Below are 13,208 nucleotides of genomic sequence, written 5' to 3' on the forward strand. Positions count from 1 at the left end.
ATGTTCAAATAAGGACAGCAGCAAACTGTACGGTCCTCACTTTATTATTAATTATTCCTATCAGTCAAGAGGAACATGTTTCTCTTCCATGATAAACACTGTCAGTAGAATTAGACTCAGAGGATATTATATATTGATCAGATAATGATGATGATAATGCTCAACTCAAGATTCAAGCCCCGATCAATCTGCAAAAGACTTCTTAAAGACTAATTCCAGCAGATGAAGAAGTGTGATGTCTCACCTGGTTTGGGTTTGGGTTTGCGACCAGGTTTCCCTTTAATCTTAGGAGTGGTCTCCTCCGGCTTTGCTCCGGCCTCTTTGCCCTCCTTGCTGCACTTTCGGACTCGCCTCCTGGAGCAGCTGGCCACGAGGAGGGCGGGGGACGGCTCAGCGCCTGGACAGAGGCACAGAGCCGGCAGGCTTTAGTGTTTTCGTTCTGCAGATTTGAACCTTTGTGCTTCTGCTACCTGCCACATATGAACCTCTCAGCTGAGCCAAGGTCATCGGCTGTTTTGGACGCCATGATGTGTTTTTGAGTGTGGAAACACCTTGCTTGCTAAAAAGATAAATATTTATACCAGCTTCTGATGTGTGGAAAGCAACAAAAGTGCCCACAGAGCGAAGACCTTCATGATATTTTATCTTCAAGATATTTTCAGCTCTGTGCTCCATAAATATGTTCAGTTTTGTCCTGAGAGTGCTTCATGTTGTTTCTTTCCTTGTACGTGTGTTTGATGTGGACACTCATGAAGCCAGAATGAAGCTTTAGTGTTGGATTACATGTCCACTTAGGAACAGCTATACATACATACATACATACACACACACACGCACATGCACACACACACACACACACACACACACACACACACACACACACACAAACTCAGGCAGACAAGCCTGCAAGCCTCATCGCACGATGCCTTCCCAACATCACAAGACTGATTTCAATCCACCTTCTTCTTCATTTTTCTTTTTACTTACACTCTACACTGATCTGTACTTCTACTTGAGCAAAGAATGTGTGCATTTTTGCCACCTCTGGAAAACTTCCCATGACAGAGATGTTGCTGTTGCAGAACTGTCTACCAAATCTGTGTGTGTGTGTGTTTGTGCGTGTGCGCGCTCACAGTGGATCTTGTAGTCTGGCGGCAGCAGTCTGATGTGCGAGAGGGGGATGCGACCTGTGTCGCCGTCATCAAACTCCACCGTGATGAGATCATCGTTCTCGTCAATGTCTGAACTTCCTGTTTAGAAAAAATAAATAAAACGGTCACAGGTAAACAGAGAGCATTAGATTTTGACAGTTTGCAGAACACTAAAGCAATATAGGTTCTTATTATTGCTCAGCGCAGTAAAGCTCAGTGAATTGAATTGAACCCAGACTAGTTATGTTCCCATTACCATCAGCTCTTCAAACTAATAAACTCTGCTGCGTCGCACGCTGAAGGCTCTGCTAAGATCTTTTACATTTGTTCGTGCTGCCAGCTACAATTAAATTGTCCATGTAAGTGGATTATGAATCAAATCATGTAAGTGGTGCGTGTGTGGGTGTGTGTGGGTGTGTACCATTGACAACAGTGCCGGGGTAGAGGCAGCGGTACTGCTGGCTCCAGTAGGCAGCGATGCGGGTGCCCTCTGGGAGGTAGCGCACCGAGGGAGGCTTCACGTCGATGATCTGCACAGAAAGAGCGAAACAACTTCTGAGACGTCAACATAACACGGCAGACGCTGCCACCCTCATAGACACACACACATGCATTATTTCACAGGCCAGACTTTACACTCTCTCTTCCCTCACACTTCAGAGTGTCCCGTATCTCACGTGTCACCAGAAATAGAGAGGAGAGGAGCATTAACGTGGAGGATCTACATGTGTTCCAGTTTACTCACAGCTTCCTGCAGCAGTTGTTCCAAGCAGTAGATGTGTGGTCGGTTCCCTCTCTCGCCCTCCACCACCACGCTGTATCTGTGGGGAGGACATTTGTCTCAGTCTTTATCTTGAGTCTGACTGCTCTGATGTGTGACAAGCCAGGGAATGTGTTGCCTTTTACTAACTGCCATTACAGCACTTTGGCTCAGGCTAAAATGTTGTCCAGAGCGCGGATGGACAATCCCTCCTGGAATATTAATCCTGTCTGAACACGGCTTTACTTTGTTTGTTTTCCCTTAATTGAACCACTGAGGATTTGAGCCTCAGCTAAATGACCAAAAAAAAGAAAAAAGAAAATAAATACAGCGCTCTATGTTTTCTTGTTTGTGTACTTTTGCAGGTATAATTTGGGGAAATGCGATTATCTTTTGTGCCAAGAGTTAGATGAGAAGATCAGCACCACTCTCATGTCGCTGGCTCAGCATAAAGACTGAAAACAGAAGTTAGCCTGGCTCTGCACAATGCTTACTGCCTGCCAGCTCCTCTAAAGCTCACCTGTTAACATTTTACATCTCCTTCATTCGCAGTTGAGCCAGCTCTGCATCCTGTCTTCATGCTGAGCTAATCTACGCTAATCAGCCACTTTAACGTACAGATGTAAAAGTGATATCAATCTCCTCATTTAACTCTCATCAAGAAAGCAAATAAGCTGATTTCCAAAAATGACAGACTATCCCTTTAAAATATGCTATATTTAAGTCAGAATTAATACAACTGGGGGGAGCATATAACTGCTGCTAACTGTAGCTGCTGTTAGCTAGTTAGTTGTGTTAGCCGTGCAGCTAGCGGCATGGACTGGGAGCTGTGGGATTGGGAAAGTGTTGCAGTTTACACCGCTAGCACAGGAGCTTTGGACGGGGATGGGCTGGGGCTAGCTGGTTAGCATGCTAACTTCAGTAGATATCTCTTAAAAACCACACCACAGACATCGTGACATCAAAACTGTTATTTCCTCACATGGTAATTGTGCTGATCATTTTAGTTACTTTCAAAAATGGTTTTACTCAACTTCTAATTGTCTGTCACTTCTACCAGAGTGATATGTTGAGACGATATCTTTGCTTTCACTCAAGCGGGGCTTTAGATAGAGTGATCAGTCCTCGCCCTGTGTTGTGAATATGAAAAATAAACCAAGCTCTGAAAAACAGGTCACTGTGGTTCCTACCCACAAGTTTTTTCTCTTCCAGTACAATTCTCTGGGGCTTCTCTGTGCACCTGATTCAGCTGTGTGCAGCTGAATCAGGTGTTTCTGAAACTCAAGGACAACTAACTTTAGAGGGGAAGGAAACTGGAGCATGCGGGCTTGATGTGCTGCTTTTACAAACAGACAAACCAGAATCCGCAGTTCCACAACCAATCACCGCCGAGTCCTGTTGGCGTCTACTCACATGTCAGGGGAGTGGACGGTGTTCACGTGTCCTGCGTACAGTAGCTGGTCGTCCATTGGGATCAGAACCCTGAGTCCATCCACCAGGGAGTCTTTGTCCAGCACACACTGCACGGGAGCTGAGCACAACAACACGCGCGATAAATGAGCATGTCGCTGTGAAAAGTGTCGCAGCCTGCAGCGGCAGATGGCGTCTGTATACTGACCAGGTGTGTTTGACCTCTCTGATACGCTGTTGCTGCGCGGTGGGAGGAGCTCGTCTTCGCTGAAGCTGCTGTCCTGGTTGGGCTCAAAGTCTTCGTCAGCCGCCATGCTCTCCATCAGCCGGCTCACCGCTCCCCTGGAAGGCTGCAAACACACAAACACTCACATAAGGGCTTTGATTTCAGAGCGCTAATTATCCATTTAAGCGGAAAAAACTGCCTGAAATCTATTAGTTTAAACTCCAAAAACCCAGATGATGATGATGAAATGATCCCGCTCCTTGAGGTTAATTTGAGGCCGCCCACTAAACTACCAGGCTGACGCACCGCAAATTAACTTTCCAGCAACATATTACAACACTTATGCTGTTGAATACACAATCTCCTCTGCTGTTCCGCCACCACAATGCGCTCCACACACACACACTTTTTAGCTGCCTTTCTTGTTTCCAAAACAAACTCGAGTTTCGAGCTGGTGGCAGATGGAGAGCAATGCAACACTTTGGCAGAAAATAGCGCGATACAAGAGGTTTTACTTTTTTCTCTCGTTGACGGAACAAAACAGTGTTAGCTGCAACAGAAGCTATCAGTTTCATTTCTTGCAACTTATTCATGTGTTTGTGGAACAAAGCAGCGTCAACTGTGTGTGTGTGTGTGTGTGTGTGTGTGTGTGCACACACATTTAACAACTAATAGGTTCCGGTTTTGTCCTTGCCAAGATAATTAAGTTCACATCCATAATGGCTTTGCAGCAGATCCATCATCCCACTGACCTCTCTGGCCTTGGTCTTGGCTTTTGGTTGGCTCTTGCGTGACGGGCTGAGGCTCAGAGGCGCCGGGCCGTCAGGGACTGGACCGCACAGCGTGGACGGGCTCACGGGCAGAGGGGAGTCCTTCAGCTTCTTTTTCTGGTTTTCAAAAAGTCAAACAGACAGAGTTAAAAGCATGCATATGAATGACTACTGGACAGATTTACATTCACTCACACACACACACACACACACACACACACACACACACTGAGGGTGGGATGCTGCCAGGCTTCCTGCAGTTGTCCTTTCTTGTCAGCAACACGACAAAGACAGCAGGGGAGTGCTGCAGTGACTGAAGTACTGGGAAACCCTGCTGGCACTCTGACACACACACACACACTTAAACATACACTCTCACACACTGAGGTGTCAACGGGGATAAAAAGGGGGATGTAAAGGAACCAGAGTTTTAGGCAGGAGGAGCCGAGTGGAACAGAAGAGGAAGATGAGCACAGAAAGGAGGAGGAAATAAAACAGCCTCTTTGTTTTTCCAGCCTCGTGTCAGCTGGTGCAGAACAAGCTGATGAATTATTGACGTACTTTCACCACATCTTTCCCCTCTCTGCTGGGCGGAGCAGGTTTGGGTCTGGAGGCTGGCTTCGGCGTGAGAGGTGGGGCAGAGCTGGAGGAGGAGGAGGATGAAGAGGAGGAGGAGGAGGAGGAGCTCTGGTTGGAGGAGGTGGAGGCGGGTGCAGGCGTCTGACTGGATGTGGTAGTGGTGGTGGTGGCATCGTGGAGGAAAATCCTCTCGCTGCGCCGCCTGGTCCAGCCCTCATCCTCGCTGAAGCCCCCGACCCCGGAGCTGGAGGGGAGGTCGAAGCTGAATCGCCGAGGGGACCGGGGCAAGGGGCGTGGCTTGGGCAGGGGCTTGCGTTTGATTGGCAGCGCATCATCTCGCTTGGTGGGGCTGGTCTGGTCGATGCGGCGGGTCGCTGGGGGCAGCAGGGGGAGCTCAGGGGCGGAGCGTTTCCCATGCAGCAGCGAAGGGAACTTCCTCAGCCGCAAGTCCGAGCCAGAGTCGGACCACTCGCACTCTGACGACCCTGACGGAGGAGAGGAGAGAGTCACATGATGTAGAAACACTTTACAGAAAAGGGGGGAAAAAAAACAGACTCCTCCCATAAACATGCAGCAAGTAATAAACTCAGGTGTTAGACTCTCTGCAATCAATAACCCTGTGAACAGGACCACTGATCAATTTGAGTGTAATAAATAATTCAAGACTGAATCATTACAGACAGCCTGATGTGACAATTAGAAATGAATGGATATTTAACTTTGAATCAATAACACAGTCCTGGAGAAACACTCAGGCGGAGAACCTGGTCAACCACAAAAATTACAATCACACTGAGGAGCGCCGTCAGGGGAACCTGTGACATCAGTGAGAGCGGGAGAGTTTATGCAGAGAACAGGCCATTTTCTTTAAATACAATGAAGGCTTGACCTCTGTTTTTCTCCACTTTCAACAAAATCCATATTCATTCTCACAGTCTCACACACAACCCATTTGTAGCTCTTGTCTTACCCAGAGTGCTTTGCCTGCTGCGGTGGTGTTTGCCGTCATGGAGAAGGCTCAGAGGCGTGGAGCTGACAGGGAGCGCGCTCGCTGCAAACCTGGCCAGCAGACCCAGCCCGCTCTCCTCGCAGCCGCCGTCGGCGTCCGAATCGGACACGTCCTCGTCCTCGTCCTCTGAGGTTTCTGTGTCAGAGACATGATTTTCAGGTCAGAGAGGAATGTGGCTGTGGGGCGGGTCTGGGCCAAGGGTCAAATGACTCCCTACTGTTTCTACTGGTTGTGGACACAAACATTGCATCACAGAGACAATGACTCAACTGAAGAAAAAAAAATCTAGGTGGGACTTTCTGAAGACGAGGAACTGAATACAAAGCTGATTTTAGCCCTGCGTGAAAGGATACAGCAGCCTGGAACTTACATCTAACAGACACACACAAACACACACCCACATACACACACTCAATCCCACTCCTTCACATGTAGGCTGATCAGAGACGACAGTGGAGAGAGAGGAGACAGACTCTCCAAACCACTGCAGCCCATGTTCACACTGCAATGCTGTGTAAGCAAGATACAGAAAGGGAAAACTGGGATTTACCACATACATGCACGAAACGCACGAAACACACACACACACACACACACACACACCACGTGAGCTGAAACTCTGACTCAGACTTCATTTGTTATTTTAAAAAAAAAAACCTTTAGAGACTACACTAACAGAGAAAAGTGAAAAACTGCACTTCTTCCTCCAGTTCTGACCGTTTGAGGCGCACACACACACACACACACTCACTCACAAACAATAGCAAACTGCAGGTTAGCTGTGTATTGCTGGTAGTAAGCAGTTAGATCCATGGCAGCAGATGAGCAGGAGGAGCGTCTCCTCAGGGGTTAGAGTGTTAACAGTGAGGGTGGATGCACAGTACAAGATTTTTTTTCCAGTCCTACCGACATTTAAGAGTCAAATGTCCAAAAATGTCAGAAAATTAGCTATGTGTCTGCAAAAAAATTTACTTAACTAATAACTTAACACCCTGGTGAAAAAAGCATTTTGCCGCCCTCTCTGGCTGATAGTTTCACACCTGTAACAGCGATGCAGTGATGTCACTGTGCGCCACCGCGGCATGTTGAGAAGTCAAACTAACAGAGGACGGCAAAATCAATTTCAAGTAGTCTTAGGAGCCAAAGCGGGTGCTTGTGTTGTACTGTGGATCCACGATGTGTTAACTGTAGCAGGCAGACATTACAACAGGCAGGCACTGAGAGGACAGCCCTGTGAGGCCCCTAGCGTTGGCATGAGCTTTGAGTAAACGTGGTTGCGTCCTCTGTCCCAGCATCAAGACTACCTCTGAACTTTAACAAGCCATCAGGAGAGGTGAGGCTGGGAGCGCGGGAGCAACCACGGCTCTCATTACTGAGCTTTAATTTGTGAGAAGAATAAATATATAAAAACCAAAGAAATGGGAAAAAAAAAATGGTAGTTCAATTTCAGCATAGCCCGTGTTAGCGATCAATAAAGAATAGAGGGAGGGGCACTTCCTACTTACAGAGCAGGTGACAGGGGTGTGGCCTCAGGCAGGGCGGGGCAGAGTGGTGGCGTGAGCGCAGCCTAGCCATAGCACAGTCAAGCTCTAGCAAAGCTCTAGCCGCAGCGTAGACTTAGCCGTAGCGAGGCAGCGTAGGCTCAAGGCTGCGCTAATCCTCGCCAAGCTTCTGTAATGTCGCAGCGGCAGCAGCAGTAGCAGTAGCACAAGCACATGGAACAGGCTGAGAGACACTCAAAGCATCATGGGTAGGACGAAGGGGAGGGGAGGAAGGTGAGAAGACAGAGCAAGGTGTCTGAGAGAGCAACATAAAAGGGAGAAGGGTTATTTGAAGGTTTAGTAGACACAGGAGGAGCTCTATTGTCCAAATATCCCCGGCGTCTAAGAGGATTGGTGCCGTTGAAACTTTTAGAATGACAAGTGTTGCATTTATCTCCCCCACATCACCAAAACAATAGACCACACCATCAATAACATTTAGCCTGATGTCAATTTAACTAATCATTCTAAAAAAAAAAGAGCCAACCTTTAATACTTTTATCTTTTTTATGACCAGGAAGCAAAGATATCAGATTCAGCTTTGTGTGCTCTGAAATGAGGATTCAGTTTCCGAAATGTAAACTTTTTTTTTTCGCAGGACAACTGAAGGGATATTTGACGAACAGAGCAGTCTAAAGGATGTGTGAGGTGCAGTGGCAGCTGGACAGACTGACAGAGACAGACAGACAGATGAAGCAGACACAAGGACCACAGCGCTTTGCTTTCTGTGCCAATCAAATCAACACCTTTAATAAAGCTTATAGATACCAAACTGCAATACAACTTTATGAAAAAAATCTCACAATTCACACAATTTTTCAATGTACAAATGCTACAAAACAACGGTTTGCAATCCAGGCAATAAAAAAAACACCATAGAAATCAGTATAAACTCTTCTTAAAAAACAAAGGCAACTTTGCAGAGAAGCCAGCAGCAAGAGAGGTAGAGATGGTCGCGCTCAAGCACAGTCTGAAAACGCAGCGGAACGCAAACAAAGACACAAGCTGTGACGAGGCTCAAATTGTGACACTTTTTTTTTGTCTGACTCAACAGCGAGGGGCGAGGAGCTGTAAGATTTGGTCAGTAACCTTGGTCGAAGGAGTCGTCAGAGGAGCTGAGGCCCGCTTCCTCCAGCAGCAGGGATAAGTGCTTGTGTTTCTTCTTCTGAGACTTCTGACTGGACAGCAGGGATGTCGGCGATGATGCGGGCCGCCTCTTCCTGGTCAGGTTGCCGTGGGAACGCGTCCCTGAGAGAGGGGGCCAGCCCCCTCGAGCAGAATTGTGTTCCTCTGAATCTGAGTCTGGTGCAGAGAGAGTACAGTTAATAACCTGATGGGTCTGAGCCTGTTAAACAGCTGAGCACCACAACCACTCAAGAAGCAGTTGTGTACGATCACCAAGTATGTGCTGCACGCTGGTCCTGGTTTACCACTTGCTCACAGGTCAGACAAGAAAATATTCTCCATAAACAAGATAACAGTCTCGAGTGCAAGGTACAATACTTACATCACCAGACTAACCTACAATTATGTTTTTAAAGGTTGAGTCTGCTGTTGTCTATATTTTTCTTAATGTCAACAAATCAAATGAAAAAACCCCCAACAATTTTCTAGTCCATTGCTCAACATTTCCACACTTCCCTTCCTGCTCTGTGACCATTAGTTTTATTCTTAAAAAGGTTCAATCATTTACTTCAACAGCAGGGAACTGCAGTTTTTAGAAAATGGGACTACGATGTTAGGAAACTATGCAGCTGTTGGGGACTATTTTCAGCACATGAACACACATTTGGTTTTCTGGTGAGTAATAATGGCATTAAGACTGTGAAAGTGAAACTGAGTCAAAAGAAACTACACATATTTTTCATCTAAAGTAAAAAAAGGCTCAGCTGGGTTGTGAAACTTTCAGAAAACATGATCATGAACAGGATCAAAACGTGTACTTATGGGGGACTTTTCAGCTGTGGATGTTACTCATTTGGTGTCTGGTGAGTCACAGTGGCTCATTGATGGATTTTTTAAATAGTTTTTGGAGAGCTGCTGAGCACTACAGCAGATGAATGAGCTATATGAGGCTTTGGACATGCAAACATATAGTACTGTCAGAAGGATCAGTTAATTATTGGTTTCTATCTTTTCATGCTATTTGCTGACAATAAGAAAAGTATAGTTTGACAAAATAATCCACATTACGTTCCACTTAGCATCTTTTTCTGGAAAACTAGAGAATGGACTTTAAATTAAGATTATTTTGTCAAACTACAGTTACCAACATCTAACAAACATTCCTGCTGTAGGGAAATGTAGTCCTGTGCCAGTTGTGTCACTTTGAACGTGCGTCACCTGCAGCTCAGTTACTTGGATTCTATGAGTTCTCATCTGACGACATCAGAAAAAAGCTGTTATGTACTCACTGTTTGAGCAGCTGCTGAGCTCTGATCTCATGGGAGAGAACAAAGCAGTCTTCTTCTGACCTTTCACCTTCCGGACGGTGTCCGAAACAGAAGCTTTGGCTGCCACCTTGTGCTTCCCTCCTTTAACAGACGAGTGGATGCTGCGCTCCTTCATCCTACTGTCTGTGGACTTGCTCTTGGACTTGTCTAATTTGGAGTTGGAGGAAAGTTTGCGCGATGCGCCAAGTGAGCTGAGCTGCGAGAGCGACAGGGCTCTGTCGAGGTCTGACGCCAGCTGCTCCTGTTCACACACCTGGCCGCGCTTCGCCTTCAACACCTGACAACACACACAAACAGAGACACCTTATTAGTCCATGACAGCAATGGCACAATACTGTAGCAAAATTAAAAACATGGCCTTCCAGGTGGCTTACCTCCAGAGCATGACTGGTGGACGGCTCCTGGTCATTCCAGCTCTTCTTCTTCTTCTTCTTCTTTTTCACCTTCACTCCTCCACTGCCAGCCTCTGTCTCCTCTTCTTCTCTGGACAGTCGGAACCTCTTCCTCTGTCCATCCCCAGCCTCAGAGTCCTCAGAGTACTGCACCGACCTACCAACCCTGTGACATTGGAATATTTGCACTTCATGTAAACCACATAAAAACAAAGACGACACAGAGGAGCTAAAAAAAATTAATAAGATTTCACTCACTTTCCAGGCCTACTGTCTAGTTTGGGAGGTGTGGTCAGGTGTTTCCTCTTCCTGGGTCGCCCTCTGCCCCGTCTGGTGAGACTCCGCCTCTCATCCTCCTGCTGCTGCCGCTCACTAACACATGCAGAAAAGAGTTAAAGGTGTGTGCTTGTCTTGGATGGAGATGTGGGAACATCATAATGCAGGTGTGTTTCAGTGTGTATTAATAGCAGCGGTGTGATTAATTAATCTTGTATGTGGTTCTTACAGCTGTGTGATGTAAGACTCACCGCTTGTCTCGCCGTCTTTGCAGCTTGCTAAGATCTCTCTGTTTCTCCTTGTATGTCTTCTGCAGCTCGGCCAGGCGAACACGGTATTCCACTTCCACTGCGTCCAACACGTCCATGGACATTTTGCTGTAAATCTGTAGACAAAAGGGAAAAGTGTCACAACGCTCCTCAAATGGTCACATTTACGTCGTCATCACATTTTTCTTTGTCTTACCGGCTCCTCCTTCCTCTGCCTCCAGCTGTACTTCTTGTCAGGGTCCAGTGTTCTGGGCAGATCGATGTGCGACTGCTTCTCGATGGCCTCCAACAAAATCTGTCTGCTCGCTTCAAGAAGACAGTCCAGACCCTCCAACGTCAGTTCTGGATGTGTAGCAGAGGATATTAAAACATTAGAGGAGTGTAAGTCTCCATTCCCCTCCTCTCTTTTCTTAGACCCTCATGTCTACTCACCTTGCTCCAGGCTCATGTGCTCCATCTCCTGCTGGGCCATCTGGCTGAGCAGGGCCATCCCCTCCAGGGCCACCATCTCCAGAGCACCTGCATCCACTGGAGGGTTTTCTATCTGTGGCAAGAGTGTCGGGGCAGGTGGGGTGCTGGGGCGGGCCTGGGCCATCTCACTGGCTGTCAGCAGAGCCAGCATTCCCGCCATGGGATCGTCGGGACCGAAGACCAGCGGGAGTGGCGAGATGGAGGTGGGAGGAGGACAAACTGGAGTTTCCGTGACACTTTCTTTCTGACCGGGAGTGAGCAGGTTGATTGGAATATCAGGTCGTTCTTGTTCACACGCAGCGCTGGCCGTTTGCTCTCGCAACGCACACACTTGAGACAATTCCTGGCTGTCTGAATCTGCTGTGATGCACGCTGGATATCGTTCTGGATCCTTGATGATCTCTGGTTTAGGCTCGGCCTCTAGGAGCGGAGGAGGCATGGGGTATGCTGCCTGACAGGAGAAGGATGACACCTCCATTTTGATTTGCCCTCCTTCCTTCTCTTCCTCCGTGACTTTTTCATGTCTGTCATCTTGTTGCGTCGGAGGGCTGGGGACATGCAGAGGTAGCGGTTGAGGCATGGGCTTAGGGGCTTCCCTGTCTCCATCTCTGTCCTGGCTGGGTAGCACAGGGCTGCAGCTCCGACGAAGAGGACCCAGAGGCTCTGATGTCATGTCAAGCCGAGGCGGCTCCACACCGGGTTCCTGCTTGAGAAAAGACCCGTTCTTTGACTGCTCTAGCTTCTGTGGTTTGATGTCTGCCTCCTGCAGTCGTGGATGCAGGTGGGCTGAGGGCAAAGGGGCAGCAGAGGCAGGAGAGCGAGAGCGGTGGGGTGGGATGACTTCTGTGTTGGCCGCTGTGGGTGCTGGTATATGATAGGAGGGGAAAGGTGAGCCAAATGGGGCAGTGATGGACTGGTAAGGGTAACCTGGAGGGAGATCTGGCGTTAAAAGGAAACAGAAAATACAGAATTAGTCATGAATATAAAGACCGGGTTAAAATGAGGCCGAGCAGCTCTGGTTAAGATTCCTCAGGACTCACCTGAGTAGATTCCTTGAAAGGGTGCTGAGGAGGTCTTCTGTCCCCCCCTCTGCTCCCTCCGCCCAACCTCCACCTCCTCGGCCGCCTCCTGTTTAGGCCGCCGCGGGGAGGACGTCAGTGGAGAGGCCGAGTGGGGGGAAGGTGTGTGAGGCAGGGGCGTCGGTGGGTGAGACATCACTCTCTGCCCACCATCCTCTGACTTGAGGGTGGTCACAGGTGAGGGCAGCGGAGGCAGCGGGGTGAGGGAGGAGGTAGATGGGGTTGGGGAGCGAGAGGGAGGGGGAGGTTTGCGTGGGTGCAGGACAGGTGAGGGAGATGGGGAAGATATGGAGGAGGGGCAGGGCTTGGGGTCGGCGTTCCGCTTGTCTGCTTTGTCTTCCATCTCTGGCCGGTGCTCGCTGGCCTTTAAACGCTCCTGAAACACAGCAGAGGAGACGGCTTGGTATGCTGTGTGTGTCATGTGACATACTTTGCTTCAGGGTATAAATATCATTGTGTGGTTGCATTGTTTAGACTTCCAGAGCTGTTCACTGGATATGCTGCACACCTTATTTTCTCATAAAAATATGTCTCCTGGTTGTATATACCGTCAGGTAATATTCTATTTTTTTTTTTATGATTATTAGCAAATCCCATGAACAGCAACGAATGGATCAAAATAACAAGTACTGTGTGTGTATCTGATGCAATACACATGTAGCTTACACCTCTGCTCCATAGAGCTCTGCTGCTGTCACACATATCACATAAAGGAGCCACACTGGGTGACATCTTCCTTTATTACCATTACCATGAATAAAACATGGTTCATTTTTGTATGTATTTTATCTCATTTGGAGTTCTACTTGCTCGTTGTCATAT

The 13,208-nt window shown here is 47.8% G+C and overlaps 1 protein-coding gene across 2 annotated transcripts in view; it reads right to left on the reverse strand.

Moving 5' to 3' along the window:
• tnrc18 (trinucleotide repeat containing 18) overlaps positions 1-13,208 on the reverse strand; it is a 45,943-nt gene that overhangs the window by 7,813 nt on the left and 24,922 nt on the right. For both annotated transcript variants that reach the window (XM_037089715.1, XM_037089716.1), the window contains exons 10-26: positions 12,348-12,762; positions 11,269-12,246; positions 11,033-11,178; positions 10,819-10,952; positions 10,550-10,663; positions 10,274-10,457; positions 9,861-10,176; positions 8,536-8,748; positions 5,867-6,040; positions 4,879-5,381; positions 4,300-4,434; positions 3,530-3,671; positions 3,325-3,442; positions 1,897-1,972; positions 1,573-1,681; positions 1,134-1,250; positions 245-397 (exon numbers count right to left, since the gene is read on the reverse strand). In XM_037089715.1, the coding sequence (XP_036945610.1) occupies positions 245-397; positions 1,134-1,250; positions 1,573-1,681; positions 1,897-1,972; positions 3,325-3,442; positions 3,530-3,671; positions 4,300-4,434; positions 4,879-5,381; positions 5,867-6,040; positions 8,536-8,748; positions 9,861-10,176; positions 10,274-10,457; positions 10,550-10,663; positions 10,819-10,952; positions 11,033-11,178; positions 11,269-12,246; positions 12,348-12,762 (4,027 nt within the window). The remainder of the gene's footprint in view (positions 1-244; positions 398-1,133; positions 1,251-1,572; positions 1,682-1,896; positions 1,973-3,324; positions 3,443-3,529; positions 3,672-4,299; positions 4,435-4,878; positions 5,382-5,866; positions 6,041-8,535; positions 8,749-9,860; positions 10,177-10,273; positions 10,458-10,549; positions 10,664-10,818; positions 10,953-11,032; positions 11,179-11,268; positions 12,247-12,347; positions 12,763-13,208) is intronic.

The sequence above is a fragment of the Acanthopagrus latus genome, chromosome 23 (assembly GCF_904848185.1).
Source record: "Acanthopagrus latus isolate v.2019 chromosome 23, fAcaLat1.1, whole genome shotgun sequence".
NCBI classification, from domain to species: domain Eukaryota; kingdom Metazoa; phylum Chordata; class Actinopteri; order Spariformes; family Sparidae; genus Acanthopagrus; species Acanthopagrus latus.